The sequence below is a fragment of the Parus major genome, chromosome 4A (assembly GCF_001522545.3).
Source record: "Parus major isolate Abel chromosome 4A, Parus_major1.1, whole genome shotgun sequence".
Lineage (NCBI taxonomy): Eukaryota > Metazoa > Chordata > Aves > Passeriformes > Paridae > Parus > Parus major.
The window spans coordinates 139,447-158,348 of record NC_031772.1 but is presented as its reverse complement, the minus strand read 5'-3'; the positions used below and the strand labels follow the sequence as shown (position 1 = coordinate 158,348).

The 18,902-nt window shown below is 41.7% G+C and overlaps 1 protein-coding gene across 2 annotated transcripts; it reads right to left on the bottom strand.

The window, feature by feature from the left end:
- Nucleotides 1-3,199: 3,199 nt before the first annotated feature.
- VGLL1 (vestigial like family member 1) lies at nt 3,200-17,877 on the bottom strand. Of its 2 annotated transcripts, none has more exons than XM_015626412.2 (5): nt 16,581-17,877; nt 13,274-13,482; nt 12,281-12,700; nt 10,149-10,208; nt 3,200-9,508 (listed from the first exon to the last, which is right to left on the bottom strand). In XM_015626412.2, the coding sequence occupies exons 2-5, from the start codon at nt 13,461-13,463 to the stop codon at nt 9,468-9,470; spliced, it is 711 nt and encodes a 236-aa protein (XP_015481898.1). In that variant the 5' UTR covers nt 13,464-13,482; nt 16,581-17,877; the 3' UTR covers nt 3,200-9,467. The 2 variants fall into 2 exon arrangements, with proteins under 2 accessions (XP_015481898.1, XP_015481899.1); XM_015626413.2 differs by lacking the exon at nt 16,581-17,877 and adding an exon at nt 14,046-16,574 and having other exon boundaries at nt 9,335-9,508.
- Between the last annotated feature and the right edge of the window lie 1,025 nt (nt 17,878-18,902).

Below are 18,902 nucleotides of genomic sequence, written 5' to 3'. Positions count from 1 at the left end.
ACAGAGCTATATGCCTCATAGGTGGGTGCTACTTATGGATCCAGATCACCGCATCATATTGCAGGGCCATGGGATTTCAGCTTCTTTGCTGGTGCCCAGGCTCATCTAGAGTGCCTGGCAGCATATCTGCACACCCCCTTGGAACAACCATGCCCTTACTTTGGCTGATGAGACCTGGCCTGGGGACACACAGACTCTTTTCAGGACACACAGTTTCTTTCCAGAGCAGCTCCCTAATAAGCCCAAGCTGTTTGACATATTTCTTCTAACTCACTTGAATGAGTCACCAAACCCAAGAGGCTGTAATTTTCTTTTAGCAGAAAAGAAACCTTTTTTCAAAGTGGAAAATCTTTGGCCTAAAACCCCCTGCACACCTGGAGGGATGTATTACACAGAGGTGATGCAGTCAGAGAGGCTTGAATGCTGCAATGGCCACTTGCGGTAGAACACAGTGAAAGGAAAACCCCAAACACCCTGTTCAAGGAAAACACTACTGGCACTAAGCCTAAGGACAGGGGAAAAAGGACCATTTATCCCCAGTGTTCAGGGAGGGGAAGATAAACATGCAACAGTCACCATTTTGCTGAGCCACAAGAAAATCTACCCACGTAGATTTTTGTGTATTGTGTTGTCATCTCTATGACAATAATTGGGGGAACCATACCAAAACCAGGTTCAGTAGCTGGACAGAAAGGAAAGCAAACGTAGAGCACATCCCAGTCTGTCCCCTCAGCATCAGCCTCCTTACATCCCCTTGCAGGCCATGAGCCAGCCAGGATGTGGATCCTGTTTGCCTTTGGGATCTGGGCATATAGATGGAGAGATCTGGAAGGCAGGACACTTTCTCTTGCTGCCTGTGTCTGGTTGCTTATGATACCTCAGACAAATCACCTTGTCTCATCACTGGTTTCCTCATCAGTGAAATGAGGCATCTCTGTTGCTGGGTAAAGATTCAGAGATATAAACAGCCATATAGATTAAGCCTATATAGAAAATAATTGCTATGCCAGCTCTAATCTGCAGAGCAATATGATTTCAGAGTGTATTGTATCTCAAAGTTAGGCTGCAAGATAAGCAAAATCTTTTTTTCCCTCCCAAGCTGAGTCTGCTTTAGACATGATGGTAATTGCAGAGTCATATCCAAGCCCTTGTGTCAAAGTTTTTTCATCTTACCTTTCTCCCCTGTCCTGTTGAGTGGCTGGGTGGGCATCTGGCAGCAAGGTCTCCACCCACCACAAGGCCTCAGCCCTCCCATGAGCTACACTTGAGTTCCTACTCTGCAACGCAGCTCCTGAGGAACATCACCACCCTTCCTGGCTTCCTTACCCAGGAATTCACCCTGACTTTCCAAGAACTGAGCTGAATCACTACAGCTAGTAGTGATGTAGTGCAATGCTGAGTCTTAGTGCTGCCACAAGCATGCAGCTGTGAAGCTCTGTTGCACTGACACGATGCAGACAGTCTCTCTAAGTCATATCCTGGGTTTGGTGCAGGAAGCCAAATTTACCCGATTTCCTTCATAACAGCAGATCATGAAGCCTCTGGAGTGCTTGTTGGGGTCTTTGAAAAGAGGATTCAGGTGGGATTTTTAAAGTTTTGCATGGCAAAAAAATCAATGGAACCAAAAGAAGGTTCACACTACAGTGCCCACCCATGCAAAACTATCATGAACCACAAAACCAGATCCTTACTGAGCTGGTCTACAGCTTTCATTTCCTCAGCCCTGAGAAGCTGCTCACACATGATGTCCTCTCTCTCTCTCTCTCTCCTCATTTTACATCATCCCTCTTCCACTGGGTATTGCAGGTGGCTTTACCTAATATTTTCTTCTTTTATCAAAACGCAAAAGGGTATTATTTGTCTTCCTTGCCCTAAACCATTACCTATTCTTGGTTCTCTTGCTGTTTATATGGCCAATGGACTGTTCAAAGACTGCAGCAGAAGCAGAATGTGACAAATGTAAAAGTCCTTGGGTACACTGAGCATCTTTCCATTCTGAACATCTCCACAGCAGATGAGCCATGATCTGGTGGAGCCTCTTGGAATTATTAACATGCCGTCATCATGTTGGCATCTGTCATCCAGGAGCTGCACATGTATCTCTCACAAGCCCCAGCAGCACCATGAGTGCACTCACAAACCAGAGGCAAACTTGATGGCACATGTGGAAACACATTGCACACCCTCAGACACAGAGTGATAATTACCAGGTGCTGGCATATGCAGAATTAGCCAGACATTTGGATTTGCTGGGTTTTTTTTTGACATTTTGTTCTGACTGCTCTTACTCTCTTTCCATCCTAGAGGTGGAAGTAACACAAGCAGGATAAAAAGAAAAACCCCAGAAAGTATAGAGTGATGCAACATTCGTTTGATCCAATGACACAGGGGACTACGCACACATGTGAGAAACTGTTGCAGAAAAATACATATATAACAGGGTGACATCAAGCAACCTTCCTGACTGAGCTGTACTGACACAGCTGGACTTCCTCAGTTAGGAGGAGATGCTCATCCTCTGACCCTGCCACCCACACAGCAGCAGCACCCAAGCATAACACAAGCCCAGCAACCCCTAGAGTGCCACTGCTCTCCAGAATGAATGATCACAGACAGTACAGTCTATTATTTTTCCAAAGAGATCAGCTGGGAATACATTAAAATTTTTTAAGAGAGATTTAGGGGGGCCCAAGCTCTGAAAACAAACAAAAAATAATGGATAGCATTTATCCCTGAATATTCAGTTACACAGCAGCACTGAGCATTCAGAAAAAATGCAAGACCCGACTAATTTCCTAAATGGGCAATAACAGTATCTTCTTTCATGCTGTGAAGAATATAGGCTCTCAGTATTTTTTCTGTATGCTAGATGAATAAAATAGAGATACTTTCAGAGCCACCAAGGAGTTAGACTGAAGTGATTGAAGCCGTTTCTTCCAAAGAGCTCTTAGAGAAGTCTGGAAACAAACAGATCTGAATGCAGGCTTGCAAGAAGGGCTCTTAGTTTCACATGCAAACACATTTGATCAGTGAAAACCCAAAAACAAGTTATGAATAATTTATCCAAATCTACTTCTGAATAACCATAAATCATCAAAATAGCTGTCAGTTGAGACAGTCTCAAGAACATGCACCAAGAGCTAATGTAACAGCTTAAAAAATCCTGCAAATGCTTAAATGATTTGACTCATTCAATTGCTTAAATTAAGCCAAAATCCAATTTAATGACACCCTTATATACAAAGAATATGTCACAAATAATGCGTCAACAGAAATGTGTTTAACACAAAGAAGTAAAACTGGTTCTGTGGCAGATACTCCTTTACATATGTATTGATTTAATTACAGATTTCTCTCCCTCCTTTCAAGATTGCTAAAAAAGATGAACATAATCCCAGAACTGTACAAACTGAGCCAGAGAGACTAGAGACACTAATTTCTTCCTTTGGTTGTGCCTACAAAGATGTGCAACATTCTTGCTTTTATTGACATAAACAGAGTCCGAGGCGTGGGCAGGACTGCCACAGCTGCAGCTCCTGATGCTCTGCTGCATCTGAGGGAGCCTGTGTCTGCCTTCATAAGCGTAAAAGAGAGAATCGGGCCAGGAAATCCTGGGCTTTTCAGTCTTTTCATTCAAGCAGATTTTTGTGCCTGCTGCAGCTGTGCGTATGAGAGATCAGGGGGTGGATTTGCACAGGGGTATAAATCTGGCTGTCATGCTCCCCAGTTTGCAAAGTCATAGAAAGCATTTTTCCCAGACAAGAAGGAGCAATAGAGAAGGCTCTCATTTCCCTGAAACCCCTCCCTTCCCAAGTTTCTTCATAGAGACAGGCAGCCGTTCTCATTAGTCACTGTTACACGGTTGTTTTGTGCCCTGCAGCCTGTCAATGTGGGAAAACCGCCGAGAATCAGAGCAGCCTGGCAGCCTGCTGCAGCATCAGCACCCTGCAGGACCATTCCAGAACTGCTCCCCAAACTGTCATTTCTCAACAGTATTTTCAGGCTGCTTTCCTGTGAAGCAAGAAAAAAAAAACAAACGCAACTGCTTTTTGGGATGCCTCTACACAGCCTGTGGGCAGACAACAGATTTCTGTGCAGGCAGGGGGGTTCTTGCTTGTGCCCGTGCCAGGAGAATGCTGCCCAGGACGCCTTGCAGGGATGAAGCACATGCCTGACTTGTCTGCCCATGTCTGTGAGCTCCACTGTGACTCTGCCTCCTGATCTTCCCCACTGTTCCACCATCCCATGGGTGTTCCTGCAAGATGAGCTCCACAATAGCATGTTTTGAAGGGCAGACCTGGAAGCCTCCTCATCAGATCCAGCTCATCCTCTGGCCCTGTCCTGACTCATGCTCTATCAGCAGCTCATCCCTGGCTTGGGAGGGGGAAAGGAGCCCCACTGAGCAACTCTGTTCAATGCACCACCTTAGAGGTGATACATGTGGATTTTGTGCCTTACATCCATCTAATAAACCAAATCCTCTGCAATAATTTTTTGTGCAGGAAACAGTAGTGCAACCATGATCCTGGTCCTACAGATTTGAACAAACCAAGAAAAACAGTCCAAATCATCCAGGTCAGGTGTTGGGCAATCATTTCATGCTCTGTTTGCAAATGTAGATGTCAGCAAGAGGGTCCTTAAATCCTGCATGGAGCAGAGTGGAAATAGGCCCAGCCTCTCCTGCCCCTGCTGTTTTACTCAGAGTAAATCACTCACCTTTGTGCTACACAACGAACTTAGGCTGTTGGGCACCCAAAAGTGGCACAGTTCTTAATGCTCTTTTTCTAGCAAAGTCCCTTTATCATTTGCAAGAAAAATAATGCTTGACTGCTCTTTGCACACTTACAGTCAGCAGTCACTAGTGCACCCTTGGAATGGAGGGAAAAAAAGAGTGCTTTCATGCTAATCTTAAAATGTGGCACAAATCCAACACCAACAAACAGTGTGGGGTGGAACTGTGACAGTGTCGTGTGCCTTAAATGTCTTGGTTATGTGACAGCTTTGACTAAAGCCAGGCAGTTTTCCTTAGAATCTACTTAGTCTGCCTTAGAAAAGAAAAACCAAACAACTTTATGCATCAAAAAGTCCAGCTGGAGGACTTTCCTTATTGCCCATCACTTTTAATTAGCTGATGGGCTTTCCACTGGAGTGGGCTGAGCATGGCACCCAGACTGTACACATTGTTCCTTGGCTGGGGAGCTGCACATGGCACCTTCTCTTATGTATCATTTATTCAGCACATGCTTGAGAGTTGATGATGTTTGGGCTGTTCACATGGAGCCCTTGAAGCATGGGTGCTTCTGCACTGCGCTCCAGGCTCAGGGTAACAGTGTCCAACAGACAGCTAGTACAGAATTATTTTAGGCTGTTCTCAGTCACCAGAGATGCCTTTGGGGTGTTCAGTACATTCAGTTTCCTTCCATCCACGCAATTTGTTTTTCTATCTAAAGTGACACTGCGCTCTGGGAAAACACAGTATCTTGGAGTTAATTAATTTTTTTATAATTCTGAGCACAGAAACTTTATTTTTGTATGGGAAAGAGCTGTTATTTTATCCCTATCTCAGGTAGAAAGGTTGTAAAAGCAGGAGCTGTAATACTATTGCATTCCAGAATGAAATGCTGCTTGATAAAAGTTTTATAAGCCTGTGCCGATTCCAGCATTAGCCTTTTGGAGAAAGATAGATGGAGAAAAGACAATCGTCTGTGGTCAGACACAAATCCTGAGGTGGGGCAAGGGACGGAGATGGGGATACAGAGGTGAGGATGAAGGTCAGGGAAGCAGCCACTTTTCTGAGGGCTTTGCTGCACCCAACATAACCCCCACCTAGAAATTAGGCTGGAGGACAGCATGAATCAGCAGTGAAATCCTGGCACTGGGTTCAGACAGATTCATGGTGTCTCACAGGGACCCGTGGGCACTCCTGCTGGACCCTGTTCTGGGGAGCATTGCATCTGAATTGGCTCACATTGACTCAGCCAGCTCCATTAGGGCTCCAGGCACCTAAAAACATCCTCTCTGCTGTCTCGGGGAGCCCAGCGGCTGCCTGCCCACCTCGCAGCCACTTTTGCACCTCCACAGTAAATAAATTGTGACCTGTAGGGTACGACCACAGTGCAACTGCTTGTGCAGCAATATTGTCAGAGCAGTAACAAAGAGCCCTCTGATGCTGCCTGTGATACTGAAACCCCTTCCGGATACCAAGGCACCAAAGCCACCAGTTTGCACCAGGTTTCTGCTGAAATCCTCCAAGTGTAGACATGTGCTAGCTCAGAGGAGTACGAAACTCTCAGTGGGTCAGCAGCTATGTAGAATAGGGCCCTAAGCCCAAAACATGAATGTTTTAAATCAGACACTGCAGGAAAACAGAACACAGAACAAAGTGGTGCAACAACACTTTTACCCCGAATCAGTATTGCCATGCTTGGGCTTGGTAAAGCCTGCCAGAAAAGGGGATTAAAAACCACAAGACAGTCAAAAATTCCGGTGATGGGTGAGTGTTTACCAAAGGCTACGTGCTACATGGGTATATGAGGTATCCCTTGTTCACCCAGGATGGGACAAATTAATAGGCACCTGAACAAAAATGAAAGGAAATGAAAGTTTGTGTTCCCTTCTTTGAAAGGGATGAGCATTCCTGTTTTGTTGTGATTGTTTTTTTTTTTTAATACATATAACACTTTTTTTTTTCTTTCATAGCAAAAGAATCTCTCTTGTTTGTCACCACAGTCTGGGACTATTTTTAACACTACTAATGAGTGACTAAAGTGGGGTGGAGTAGCTAAGCCAGCCTGCTGCTCCCAACCACCCACAAGGTTTATCTGACCATCAGAGGAGGACCTGGACCAGAGCCAGCTCATGTAAGGAATCAGAGCAAAATGCCAGCAAAGTGTCTGCACTCTGGGACACACATGGTGGAAAAAATGCACACCAGTCCCTGCAGCTAAGTAAAAAAAGGCCCAGACTCCACACAGGGCAGGAATATCCAGTGCTTGACATCTCATGCATCTCAGAGATACATTAATCTCTGACCAGAGCTCATAAATCATGTAGTTGGCATCTCATCTGCCCATCAGAAAATGACAGGAGAAAAGCCATCTGTGCAAACAAGTATTCCTGAACTAGAGGATACCCAATTAAAGGCAAGTAGTGGTTTCTCACAGGGTCAGTAAATTAATAAAAAAATCATGAAATCATTACAATTGGAAAGACCTCTCAGATAACAAATCCAGCATCACTGTGTTCATGATTAAATCACATCCCCAAGAGCCACATGCACATACTTTTTTCAACACTTTGAGGGATGTAACACCTGGCATCCGTCTATCCTTCAGAATGGTCTCTGCAGAGGTCCATTAGCAGTCAGGGAATCAGAGGCTGTTAAAAGGGAAACATCCAGCATCCCTTCTCCCAGACGCTCCAGGATTGCTGCATTCAGAGGAGGGACAGAAAATAGGAATCTGGAAGTACCAGATGGCAGCTGCTGGATGCAGCGTCGCAGCTGCCAAGTCCTTTCCAGCAAGGAGAGTATGCACTGAATGGGAATGAAAATAGTCACTGGAGCATGACAGCAGCAGGGCAGCACAGGAACACAGCAACAGCCTGGGCTGGAGAACAAGAAACACTCCACTCCAGACAAATATTCTAGAGTAATGTATATTTATACTGTTTTAACCTACACATGTATAAAGAAAAGCCTATCTGGTGTAGAGAACTTCTGTGAAATGTTTAAAACTCTATTATACTAAATCATTAAAAGGCAAATTGCAATAAGAGACATGCTTTTAAAAACAAGGGTTTTTCCCCCCTACAATGTCCAACCCCACTTAGCTGATTCACCAGAACCAAGGGTTTAATGAGTTATCTTGACTAGTCCCAGCTGTAAAACAAATTGTTCAAGGAAGCACTGCATTTAAGAGCATTTAAACAGACACTCTTCTCAGACCTTGCAAAGAAATTATATAAGTATTTTCCTGAGGAAGGGATGGAAGAGGGAGGAAAAAATATATTTCAATATTTTGAAGAAATAGAATTATAATTGACTAGAATTATAGCACATGCCAGTAAGGCAGCTGTACAGAGTACAGGTTGGAAATCTTTGCTTTGGCCCACAGAGGATGTAGCCATGTAGCCTTAAAAATCAGGGAATTAAGTGACTTGGTATAACAAAAGAAAACTACTTGGAGAAGTATTCTTAATCTCAGAAGAGAAGAAAGGGATTTTTGTAGAGATCTTGAAGAAGAGTGGGGTCATTTTAAGTGCTCATCTATAAGGAGACAGGACATTAGTGTATCTTTTATTCATTTAGTTAAAACAGTTCCCCTTGTGATCTCAGATTGATGTAGAACATGTAACTGCTAGAGCAAACTTGTAAAATTTAAAAAAGAACTTCCAAAATCTCAGTTTCTATATTAGTACCACAAACAGTCGATTTTGCTAAGCTCATATTATTTACTAAATTACACAAGGCGTTATAAGTGGAGCAGTGGCAGCAGAGCTATCTGGTGCAACTGTCACAAACATTTATACTAGCTCAGGATTTGTTGTATAAAATCACAAGCTCTGAGATCTCAGGGGTCAAATTGCCTTCAGGAACAGCATAGAGTGTCACAAAAAGATAATCATACTCCATTACATTATATCATATTATATTAATGTATAACCAGTGGAGAAGGAAGAAGTAAACCCAGAGCTTATTTAGAAAAAGAATCTTTTACACCTGCAGAGAGGCTGGGAAAATAGAACACTCCTACCTGTAGCTTTTTGCTGAATGGTAGTTTAATTGCACCCAATGAGAATCTAGGTTCCCTCTCAGAGCTAATGTGAATTCACAGCTTTCTAGAGGATGATTATATATTGGTGAGAAGGCAAAACAGAGCCTTCAGGCATAGGTATATAACAAACTTCTGAAGAGTATTCCTAGGAATTGCAAGTATGGTCACAAATTGTTGCACTTTTGAAACATAAATACAATAATGTGCTTTGCTGACCTGTGGTTGAAGTCTCTTGCCAGCGGCCTAAGACTATTTTAAGCAACATGGAGGTATCAAATCAAGCTACGAAGCTGCAGCACTGAATTTATGCTAACTGCGTCCCTGTACTTACAGGTTATCAGCTGTATTGATAAGAATTGTGCTTCTTATCAGGAGGTGGTAAATTAATAAACACAAAAATTAAAAAGTGCAGGAGTCCTTTCCAGAGGGCTACATGTAAAGCCTTAAATAAACAATATATCGCCACAACAAACATACTTCCAAATTAACAGCAAAAACATTAGAAATTATTTACTGTATAGAAAAGGGTTATTTTGCCATTCCCCAAACAGTAAATAGTACACGTATTCCTCCGGCTGAGTGAAAAAACATGGGATTAGCTGCAGTTGGTTTCTTCTTGATTCACAGTTGCAAATAATAAAATGTTCACTGAAATAACTTGCTCTTTCAGAACAAAGTGGAAACATTCAGGTGCTAGAAGTACAAATTTTGTCTTCTGTCATGAAGCTGAATACCTGAAAGACACAGCAGCATCAGGACAGTCAAACAGCACAGTCCTTGCAATCTCTTGAGATGATGTGCAAACAGATTTGCACCTTTGAGTCTGGTGCAGAAGAACACTTACTGGAATAATCAAAATGACCCATTCAAAGTATTCCCAAAACATTGTACATCAAAGAACGAACATGGGATATGACCACTGTCAAGAGACAAATAATATGGAAGCCTGAATGCTTTGGGAACAATTTCTTAGAACAACTCACCCAGCAGTACGGTGGGTTTGTTGGTGCAAACTGCAGCAGTGCTACCACGTGTGTGCTTGAGGTACAAAGCAAGGGCTGTTCTATCTTTTTGGGATCTGAAACTTGGACAGCAAGTGCAAAACAGGCATTGTGAAATGGCAGCCTGATGGTATAAGCACAAAAACTAAGGTAGATGGGGTAAAAAAACCCAAAACAAACCATGTGTCTCATTTTAATATAATGTAGAGTTTTGCTTCTTCTTTGTTAATGTAGTTATGGGAGGTGGTGGTTCTATCTGGGAGAAAAATGAGCTTTTGAAATACAAAAACAAACAAGGAAGCATCTTTAATACTACATGCATAAGCAAGTCTGCTGTCTGATTTGTTCTAAACCTGCTGGTTTCTTTACTCACCTGGAGTGGCATGGCTTACACTGGGATTTTCTGAGCCTTGGTAAGAGTTTGCTTTCCTCTCTTAAAAAAAAAAATAAAGAAAAATACTGGGGATGAGCAGAGATTCAGCACAGAGATAAAAGTAGGCAGTAGTTACTAAAGAAACCTTGTGCTTTTGCAGCCCAGCCTATAGCACAGGTGCTGAGGAGCTCTGTGCTGTCTGGCACAGCAACATACACTTCCATAGATATAAACATCAGCTGTTCTTAAACACGACACAGAGCAAGGAGAAGTATATTTAACAGATAGAGCCAGGAAACAAGGACTCCTACAGCCAAACTAAATGCACACATCCTAGGGATTTGCTAAAGACTCCCTCTGAACCTGGACCAGCTATTTCTTATATATCCTTGTCAGCCTGTTTGATAATCACAAGGATGGTGCTACATGTGTGTTGTTTAAAGGCTCCCAAATATTCAGAAAGGCCCTGTATACATCCTGAAGAAAAGGGCTTTGATTTGTAATGGCTGGGGAATACTGAGCTGTTTCATTTCCTTTTCAATTTTTTCCTCACTCATTTTCATTCTGAATTTTTTTGGGGAAAAAGCCTATTGTTGTTGGCAGTGCTTCCCTGTTATCAACACAAGACTAATTTAATGAAATAGGTATTTTTCTGAAGGAGTCAGTTCTTGGGGCTCCCAAGCCTTGATAGGTTCAAATTACTCCCTTTGGGGAAGAGGGCACCTTACCTTGTTCATAAATGAGATCCCAGTTCAGACACTGTCTTTAAAGTAATGAAATTCTCATTCACTAGCTACACAAAGCGTAGGGCGTGCACCTATGCAACACATACACAAAACCTCTGCTCACATACCATGAGCACAAAGTTTGCATTCCAGCTGAAGATACAGACACTACCATGAACAGCCACAGACAGGCATTAGATGTTCTAGCAGTAGTAAGTTCAGCAAAACACCTACAGTCAGGGTCCTCATAACAACATAGCTCTGTTGTATCCTCAAAAGAGGAACTGTAGATAAACTCCTGCTTGTATCTGCAGGCAGTCTTTAGCCCACATTCTCCTAAATTCCTGCTGATGCAATTCTGAAACTGGGTAACCAGGAGGTATTTCACAGCTGCTTATTTTTCAAAGCCTAAGCCTCAGGATGGCTTCATCATATGCCTGATCTTTTTTTGTTTAGAAGCACCAGGTAGGACACACTGTATTTTTCCAGCAGACTTCCTAAACAATTTCACAATCCTTTTTCCTGGAGACCATTGTTGAGCTGCCTGACTGGGGAACGCCCACGAACAGCAATGTAGATGTACCCCAACAGGCATCAGTGTTTTGGCCAGGAAGCCTGACCCCAGAGAGCTTCACAAAGGCAGAATTACTCACAGGAGAACAATTTTATCCAGCAGATCTAGACACTGTGGGGACATAAATGAACTTCAGGCATCTTTCTGCTGTGCGCTGGTAGTACCTAGGATTTGGATTCCTAGTAATTGTGGATAATAAACAAGCAACAAAATCACTCTGTGACTTGCATTAGCTCTGGGAAATTTTCAGGGAGCAGACATAACCTTCGGCAGGAAGAGCAGCAGTGCCTCATGGCAGGGATTTCTTAGCCAGGAGACAAGGCAAGGCTGGTCCACCAGTCCCTGTACCCACATCATTCCAGCTACGGACAAACTGGGAGGGAGAAAAACCCATGGTCATGCTGGTAAGAGCTGCAGTTTCCCATCCCGTACTCAGAACATAAAGAGCCTGCACAGTAAGAGAGGCTGCTCAGGGATTTTTCCTGGCCACCCCTTTCTGGTCCCAGTGAGGGAGTGTCTGGTACACACCATACCTGATATCCATGGGTATTAGAGATTGCGACAGCACTATGAATAATGCTTATAGTCAAGCTTATAGTCAAGCCAGAAGGTGAAATATTGTGTGAGTAGTCAATACACATTTTTTGATTAACCCATACTATATGGCTAATTGATCCCAAGTACCACAGGACATATCAGGGTTACCTACTGTAAAATATTTCTGTGAGTTTGCCTGAAGTTGGATCCAGATTGAAAAGCTTAGGAACAGACGGTATTATTCTGTCACTTTACATCAGATGCCATCAAAGAATAAAGTGATAGCATTTTCTTACCTCCCTCAGGAGCTGAACTTTGACTCATATTTTGTAACGTTGCAGGTCCAGTCATACAAGCAGAACTTGAATGTTGCTTCATGGTGCATTCTTGCATGGATGTTAAGCACCTTTCCTGTTGCAGAAGGCCAAGAAGAGAACTGTATTTCCTGTCAGAGATCAGCTCATCAGCTGCATGCAGGTCAGGGAGGGTGTGAGGATACACTGAACTGGTTACACTGGGAGTCCCAATTGGAAGGAAGGGCCATAAATCTGCAGGTTGAGCTGGACGACTACACAGAGATGATGGCTGGCACTGGCCTACCACGCCAGCAGCAGAACAATTCAGAGCAGAATTTGCCATGCTTGTTGAAGAAGATGATGGATATGATTTGCAGCAGTGTGAAGAGAAATTCCACTGATGGGGAGACATGCTGTCTACTTAAAAAGAGAAAAAAAGGCATCTGAAGTCTCATCAATTCTTACCTTTTTTCCCAAGGCAAATTCCAGTGGATTTCCAAGGGAATGCTACCAGAGTGCATATTAATTTTTACAGAAATACATAATCACTTTAGTGCTGCTTATCTTAAAAATCAACCACAAATTCATACTGGCAGATTAAACCACTACCATCAATGTTTCTACTAAGTATTAAATGTGTACTACACAACACCAATTTAGGCAGGTTTTTGACAGCTGCAAGCTTAGACAAATATATTTTTGTTAAGATGACAAGTCATAATGCACTTATTGGATCCAGTAGTGATGGGGACACTTGGCTGGAAAATGATGACCTAGTCCTGCCAACAGGCCCATGGAAAGCTTAGGAATTACTCCAGCAATCACAGGGATTTACCCAGGAAGTTCCAACTACATAACCTAGGGTTTTACAAGTATGATTTTCTTGCTTTCTGTTTGCACACAATTCCAAATTTAAGCTCAACAGATCTTAAATTCCTTAGTGAAAGCCAGTCACCCCCATCCAACACCAGGCTTCATAGACAACAGTCTCACCCTTGTGCTTTGTGCTCAGGTCTTGGGGGCTCCTGGCATTGCTGAGAGCTCTAGAAAAGTGTTCATCTACCATGCTGTTAATGTCCCCTTGGAAATAGGTGAACACCACGCTCTGAGATCCCCATTCTGTTTTCACAGGCTCTTTCCTTTTACTCAGCTTTGGGGAAAGCTTCCTTGTTTCTTCCTCCATTTTTAATGGCCAACAGTCCCTGTAAAAAAAAAAAACACCAAAAAAAACAAACCAAAAGAAAACCAGACAGGTCAAAGGGACAGTATTCAACTTCAAGTGCCTAGTGAGTGGTGATCCCAGCTTCCTCCCAAAAATGGTAGGGGCCAGAAGAACACTTATTAGTAGGATTAGATTCTCTGGTTTTCCGCTTCTTCCATGTACCTCCTCTTTACTGATTTCCTTATTAGCTACTACTAAAATTAAATACTTGGGCAGAATGGGCACATCTACGCATCAGCTTTCATTTCTCACCCTGACTTTGTAAGTCTGGGCTTAGGACCTAGTACTGTGCAAATGTGCCCTCTCTGGAAGAACTGAAACAGTTAAAAAAATAATTCAGAGGTGGCACTATCCCTGAATGAAGTTCAGGGTGAATTTATCAAAATGCTTTGTCCAATTTAGGTTTTTGTATTCAAAAAACACAATGATGGAGTGAAAAACAAACAAACAAACAACAAAACAAAAGCAGAAAAAACCCCAAACCCCACTATACTACGTAACAGCTGAAAATAATAATTTTAGGTAAGGTAAAGTCTGAAGCACCTTAATCACTGTCAGCACAGATCTCCAAAAAAAATACTTCTAAGACTAATGAATAGCTTCACCTGTTAGAAAAAGACATTTAGATTAAATTATTGGAAACTAAAATAATGGCAAATTGAAGTAAAAAGAAAAACCAACAAAACCAAAAGAAATAACCTTTTCTTGTTTGAAACAACTTACCTAGGATCATGATGGGTCTGCCAGGTGCTTAAAACATTGGAGCAAGACTGCTGAAACACACACTGTGGGTCAGCCAGAATTTACAGGTTTAAGGCAGGAACTACACTAAAATAGTTTGCAGGAAGTCAACAGAAGATTGTAAGACTCCTTTTTGTTCTCTTTAAAAATCTCTGCTGCCAGATATGGTAAGAGTAGGACAGGAATGTCACTGCTTGCCCTGGACAAGAATAATTTTCATGCACTTGTACAGTTTCTGGCCACGAGGGAGCAAGCTCACAGACAGAGCTCACAAGTCCTGCTCTAATCAAAATCGTATTTAGCAAGGCTCGGGCTACAAACACAGTAAAGCATCTGCTGTTTCCATTCAATTTTCCAATCTCATTGTCAGCTCATGACACTGCATAGTATAATTGATTTATCTTGGTAGCAAAAGGTAGGTTGTTATTTTTCAGAGATCAGGGCAAGCTTTAGCCAATAGCCAGTTGGAGTTCATAAAACCTCATGAAGTTTAGATATCTGTTTCCATCCAACTAACCCTGCAATACACAGCACTGCTTAACCTAGTTTAACACATTTATCTGATTTCTTTCCTAGTCATACATCCCCCAATCCTCAGAAGCTTCCAAATAAACATTACACTCATCTGTGTCTCAAAGGATACTCTGAAGTGCCTGTGAAGACTGCCTTCAAATAGTTTCTCAGAATTTTCTTGCACACAAAAAAAAACTGCTTAGGCTGAAAATATGAGGATTAAGGTTGTCAAGCCATAATCTAGCCCTATTTTAATGCTTAAGCCTTCACCTACAAATTTCTTTTCCATGTTTATTATTTGCTTCCATGTCTAGTTTTGCTTATTACCTCCATCTCCAACCATGTGCTCTGTTCAATTCTCCCTGACTCATGGTCACTTGCTCATCCAGCCCTTATCTCCTGTCAGCAACTGCCAACTCATGTCCAAATTCTAGAGCTCCTTAGTCTTTATTTTAGAATTTCTATTGCTTTTTCCTCATCCTCTTAGATTCAGCTAAACACAGCACTGGGAACAGGACTGCAAGGTCACAATATCTGATTAAGAACACAGTCTTTCACAACTTTAAAACTGACCCAGCTTTCCTAGATATGGAAAACTTAAAGAAACACTTCCTCCCAATACACAGGCACCTTCTCAAGGCCTATGAGGGGAAGCAGGAACTAGCACAACCCAGCCACACAACTGGAAGGACTTCGAGCACAGGAGGAGACAGTTTTTTCCCAGTCTTGTTTTAGAAAGTGTCATGCTATTTGAGTCAGGGAACTTTACAATTGCTCAGCCAGGGGCCAATACTTGCCACTGAAAATTGTCATGAGCAACTAGAATGCCTGAGAAAGAACAAGGAGTCATCTCAAGAGCAAGAAGCAAAGCAGCTTTTCCTTCTCTGCTCCAGCATTACACATCAACATACAATTTAGAATGCATTAACGCCAACCCAGAGGACCACTTTTCCCACTCTTGACTCAGTAAAAGCCATCATGTCTTTGTACCACTTTATTAATATGCTTAACTAGCTCCTGACATTAATTCTGGGCTCCTTTAGCATTGTTTATTTGTGTGCAGCAGCTTGTGTGATTGTGACCAGTTAAAATGCTGGAAAAATAATGTATTTTAAAGTAAAATAGGTCATCTACCTCTCTTTCTACCATTTCCCTAAAAATCTCTTGAGCTTTCCAACAAGCAGCCAAAGGAAGGCCAGGTATAACCTCAGTTACATCTCAGTGATCATATGTGCGTAAGGATTCTAATATCCCAGGAGACAGGACCTAAATTTGGAGCACTGTAGTCTTCATTACCTGAACTTCCTGTTATTCCACCATCCAGCACAAAGTCTGCAAAAGGCAGAAATCCTTCCAACTTGTGTCTGCCACAAACCATTGTCAAAACAGAGTAGAAGTGGAACTCAGGATGAAATGGACTCTGCTCATATCACACTACTCTTGGAATGCGTTTAATAATGGCAAAACAGTGCAAATATTTGGCCAAGTTATTTCTTCTTCGTGTGGACAAGGACCCATGGTCAAGACAGGCATAAGAGTGGTGGCTGTTGACAGCTCACCACAAGAGCTAATACTTTACAATGTTTTTTACATTCCCCACCCTTGCCAACAGTTTCCTGATTTCCTGCTACTGGAGCATCTGGCAGGGAACTCTTCATTCTTGATTTCATGTAGCTCAAACCAGTTTTTTTTTTTAAAAAAAAAAATCAATCCCACTTCCCAAGTAGCAAGCCACAATTTAACAAGCAGGCATTCCCTCTCATCAAGTTATTCCTCTATGCTCCCTATAAGGAAACATTTGAGGAAGTCAGTGAATTCTCCTACCTTAACTCACTGTCAGCAGCATCACATCAGTCAAATTTTCTGGATGTGGGACACCCATTTTGTGTCCAGCAGGTCGGGATCCTTCCTGGGCCCAGCCAGCTCTGAGTGCACTGCAGCGACTGCAGCAGAAGACAAGCCACGTTCATGAACTCCCCACACTTTCTAGCCTCCAGCTGCAAAGAATGAGGCGTTTCCTTCAACCTATCGGCTAAGAATGCATGAAATGCACTCCAACAAGTCAGCCAGGTTAGGAGATTTCAGGAATGAGGAAAATAGGATTGTAAGTAGGTTTAGGTTTGTTTGGTTCATTTTTGTTGTTTGTTTTTTTTACGACCATGTGTACACAAAAAAGACAACACTGTGGACCTTGGAAAAGTTTAGAGTATTCTAAGTTATGGCAGAGAACCAAACTTGCCCAGAATGATAAAGGACTTTTCCTATGCCATGTTACAGAATATTCACTCTGAAGTTGGTAACTACAAAACACCTTTGAAAAAAGATGACCTGTTTCCAACCTTCCAACCCAGATAAACTGGATAATCAATTTTCTCACTTTTCTTTGCTGGATCTGTTTTAATAACTATAGAGAGAAAAAAAAAAAAATCTTGTTCTGTAAGGGCTGTAAGCAGGAAAGTTTGGGGTTTTTTTTGTAGCAAGTTTACCAAAATTAAAAAAATTAGTCATTCCAGAAATGCTGAAACAGGGTCAAACTTGCCAGTCTCAGCTGGAAAAAACACACTGGGGAACTAGTCACCAAACTGGTGACATTATGTATTTTGTAGAGCTTTGGAGTTTGGTTACTCACCCAGAAAGCTGGAGAGCACAATCCAATTCCCTCTGCCTAAATACATATGAATCCACCCGCTGCCCTTCCCAGAACAACTTAACTACCAGGCTGGGAGAATTCCCATGACGGTGCTTAATCTTTTATTGACACACTATTTGCGTAAAAGATTTTGATGGTGAGACAGACTGGATTCCATTCCACCAGCAAGGCGAGAGCCCTCAACATCTCCATCGTTCTGACTCCCTTTTCTAAACTGACTCATATGGCAGACATTTGCTCTTCTAAAGCTTTTCAAGACCTTATTTGAGATCTTCCTCTCAGGCTGACAGTTAAAGCTCTCCTCAGGTTAAGGTGGCATCAATTTAAAACTCCTAGAAAGAACTACAGGGTAAAATGGGATTATAATCCCTATTCTTCAGTACAGGAATTGAATAATTTCCAGTGCTTTTGAAGCATTCAAAGTGTCAAAGCTTTGAGAATAAAAATTAAAATTCTACTTGTCCTTATCAAAAACATCTTCACAATCTCAATTTTAACTACGGTGTCTGCAGTAATCCTTCCTGCTCCTTTCCTCTCCATGCAGGCCCATTAACACCCCAAGCCAGGAAGAAGGCAGAGACCAAACCCTATATGGAACAAATACCGTATCCCACTCACAGTTCAAGCACTGTGTCTACTGGGTCCAACTGAAAGCTCTGGCACATTAACACAAGTGGTTTATAAACTAAAGCCCCTGTGCACCAAACATTATGGTATCTTCTACTGAGGAAAAAAAGAATACCTTATCTTAAAACTAATCAGCAAAGACTTGCTCTGTTAATGAGTTTGTTTATTAAAAAGGTAGTATAAAACACAACCCCTTTAAGAAACAAATTGAAGACAAACAAAGGGTATTCTCAGATGCTGTCACAAATCTAGATATTATTCAAATACCGTTTGCTTTGTAATGTTGCTTTTCTAAAGGATAAATTAAAATTATTATTTTATAGGAAGAAAATCACCTGTCAGAAAAAATTTGAAGTTAACTTACTGAAAAGTTTAATCTAACAATATACTTTCATATTACAGAATGAGAAAAAAGCCAGTTTGCTGAAAAAGGTTTTATAATTCTATAAATATACTACAGAACTTTCAGAGTATCCTGACAGTAAGACGTCAAGCTATAATGAGCACAACAATAGACAGAAGTCAAATCAACACAAATACACAACTCACAGAATTCATTTACCACACTGCAGTATGCTTCCTCAAATGTAGAAATAAAAATAAGAATTTAAAATCCAATTAAAACTTATATGAATATATTTTTATTTTTTTGTCCAAATTTGGCTCGGTTTAAGTTCAAGAATTCAGGGTATGAATGTTGATGAAAGGCAAGTTTGGGTTTCTATGAAGCATCCAACACCTTCAAGTTTTCTTAAGTGAATTAAGCTAATTAAGCTAGTTATTTGTAATTGCTAATAGGTTAACCTTAACTGAATAATGTCTAGGACATGTTTTAGCTAAAATGCACTGCATTTAACATACTAAAGATT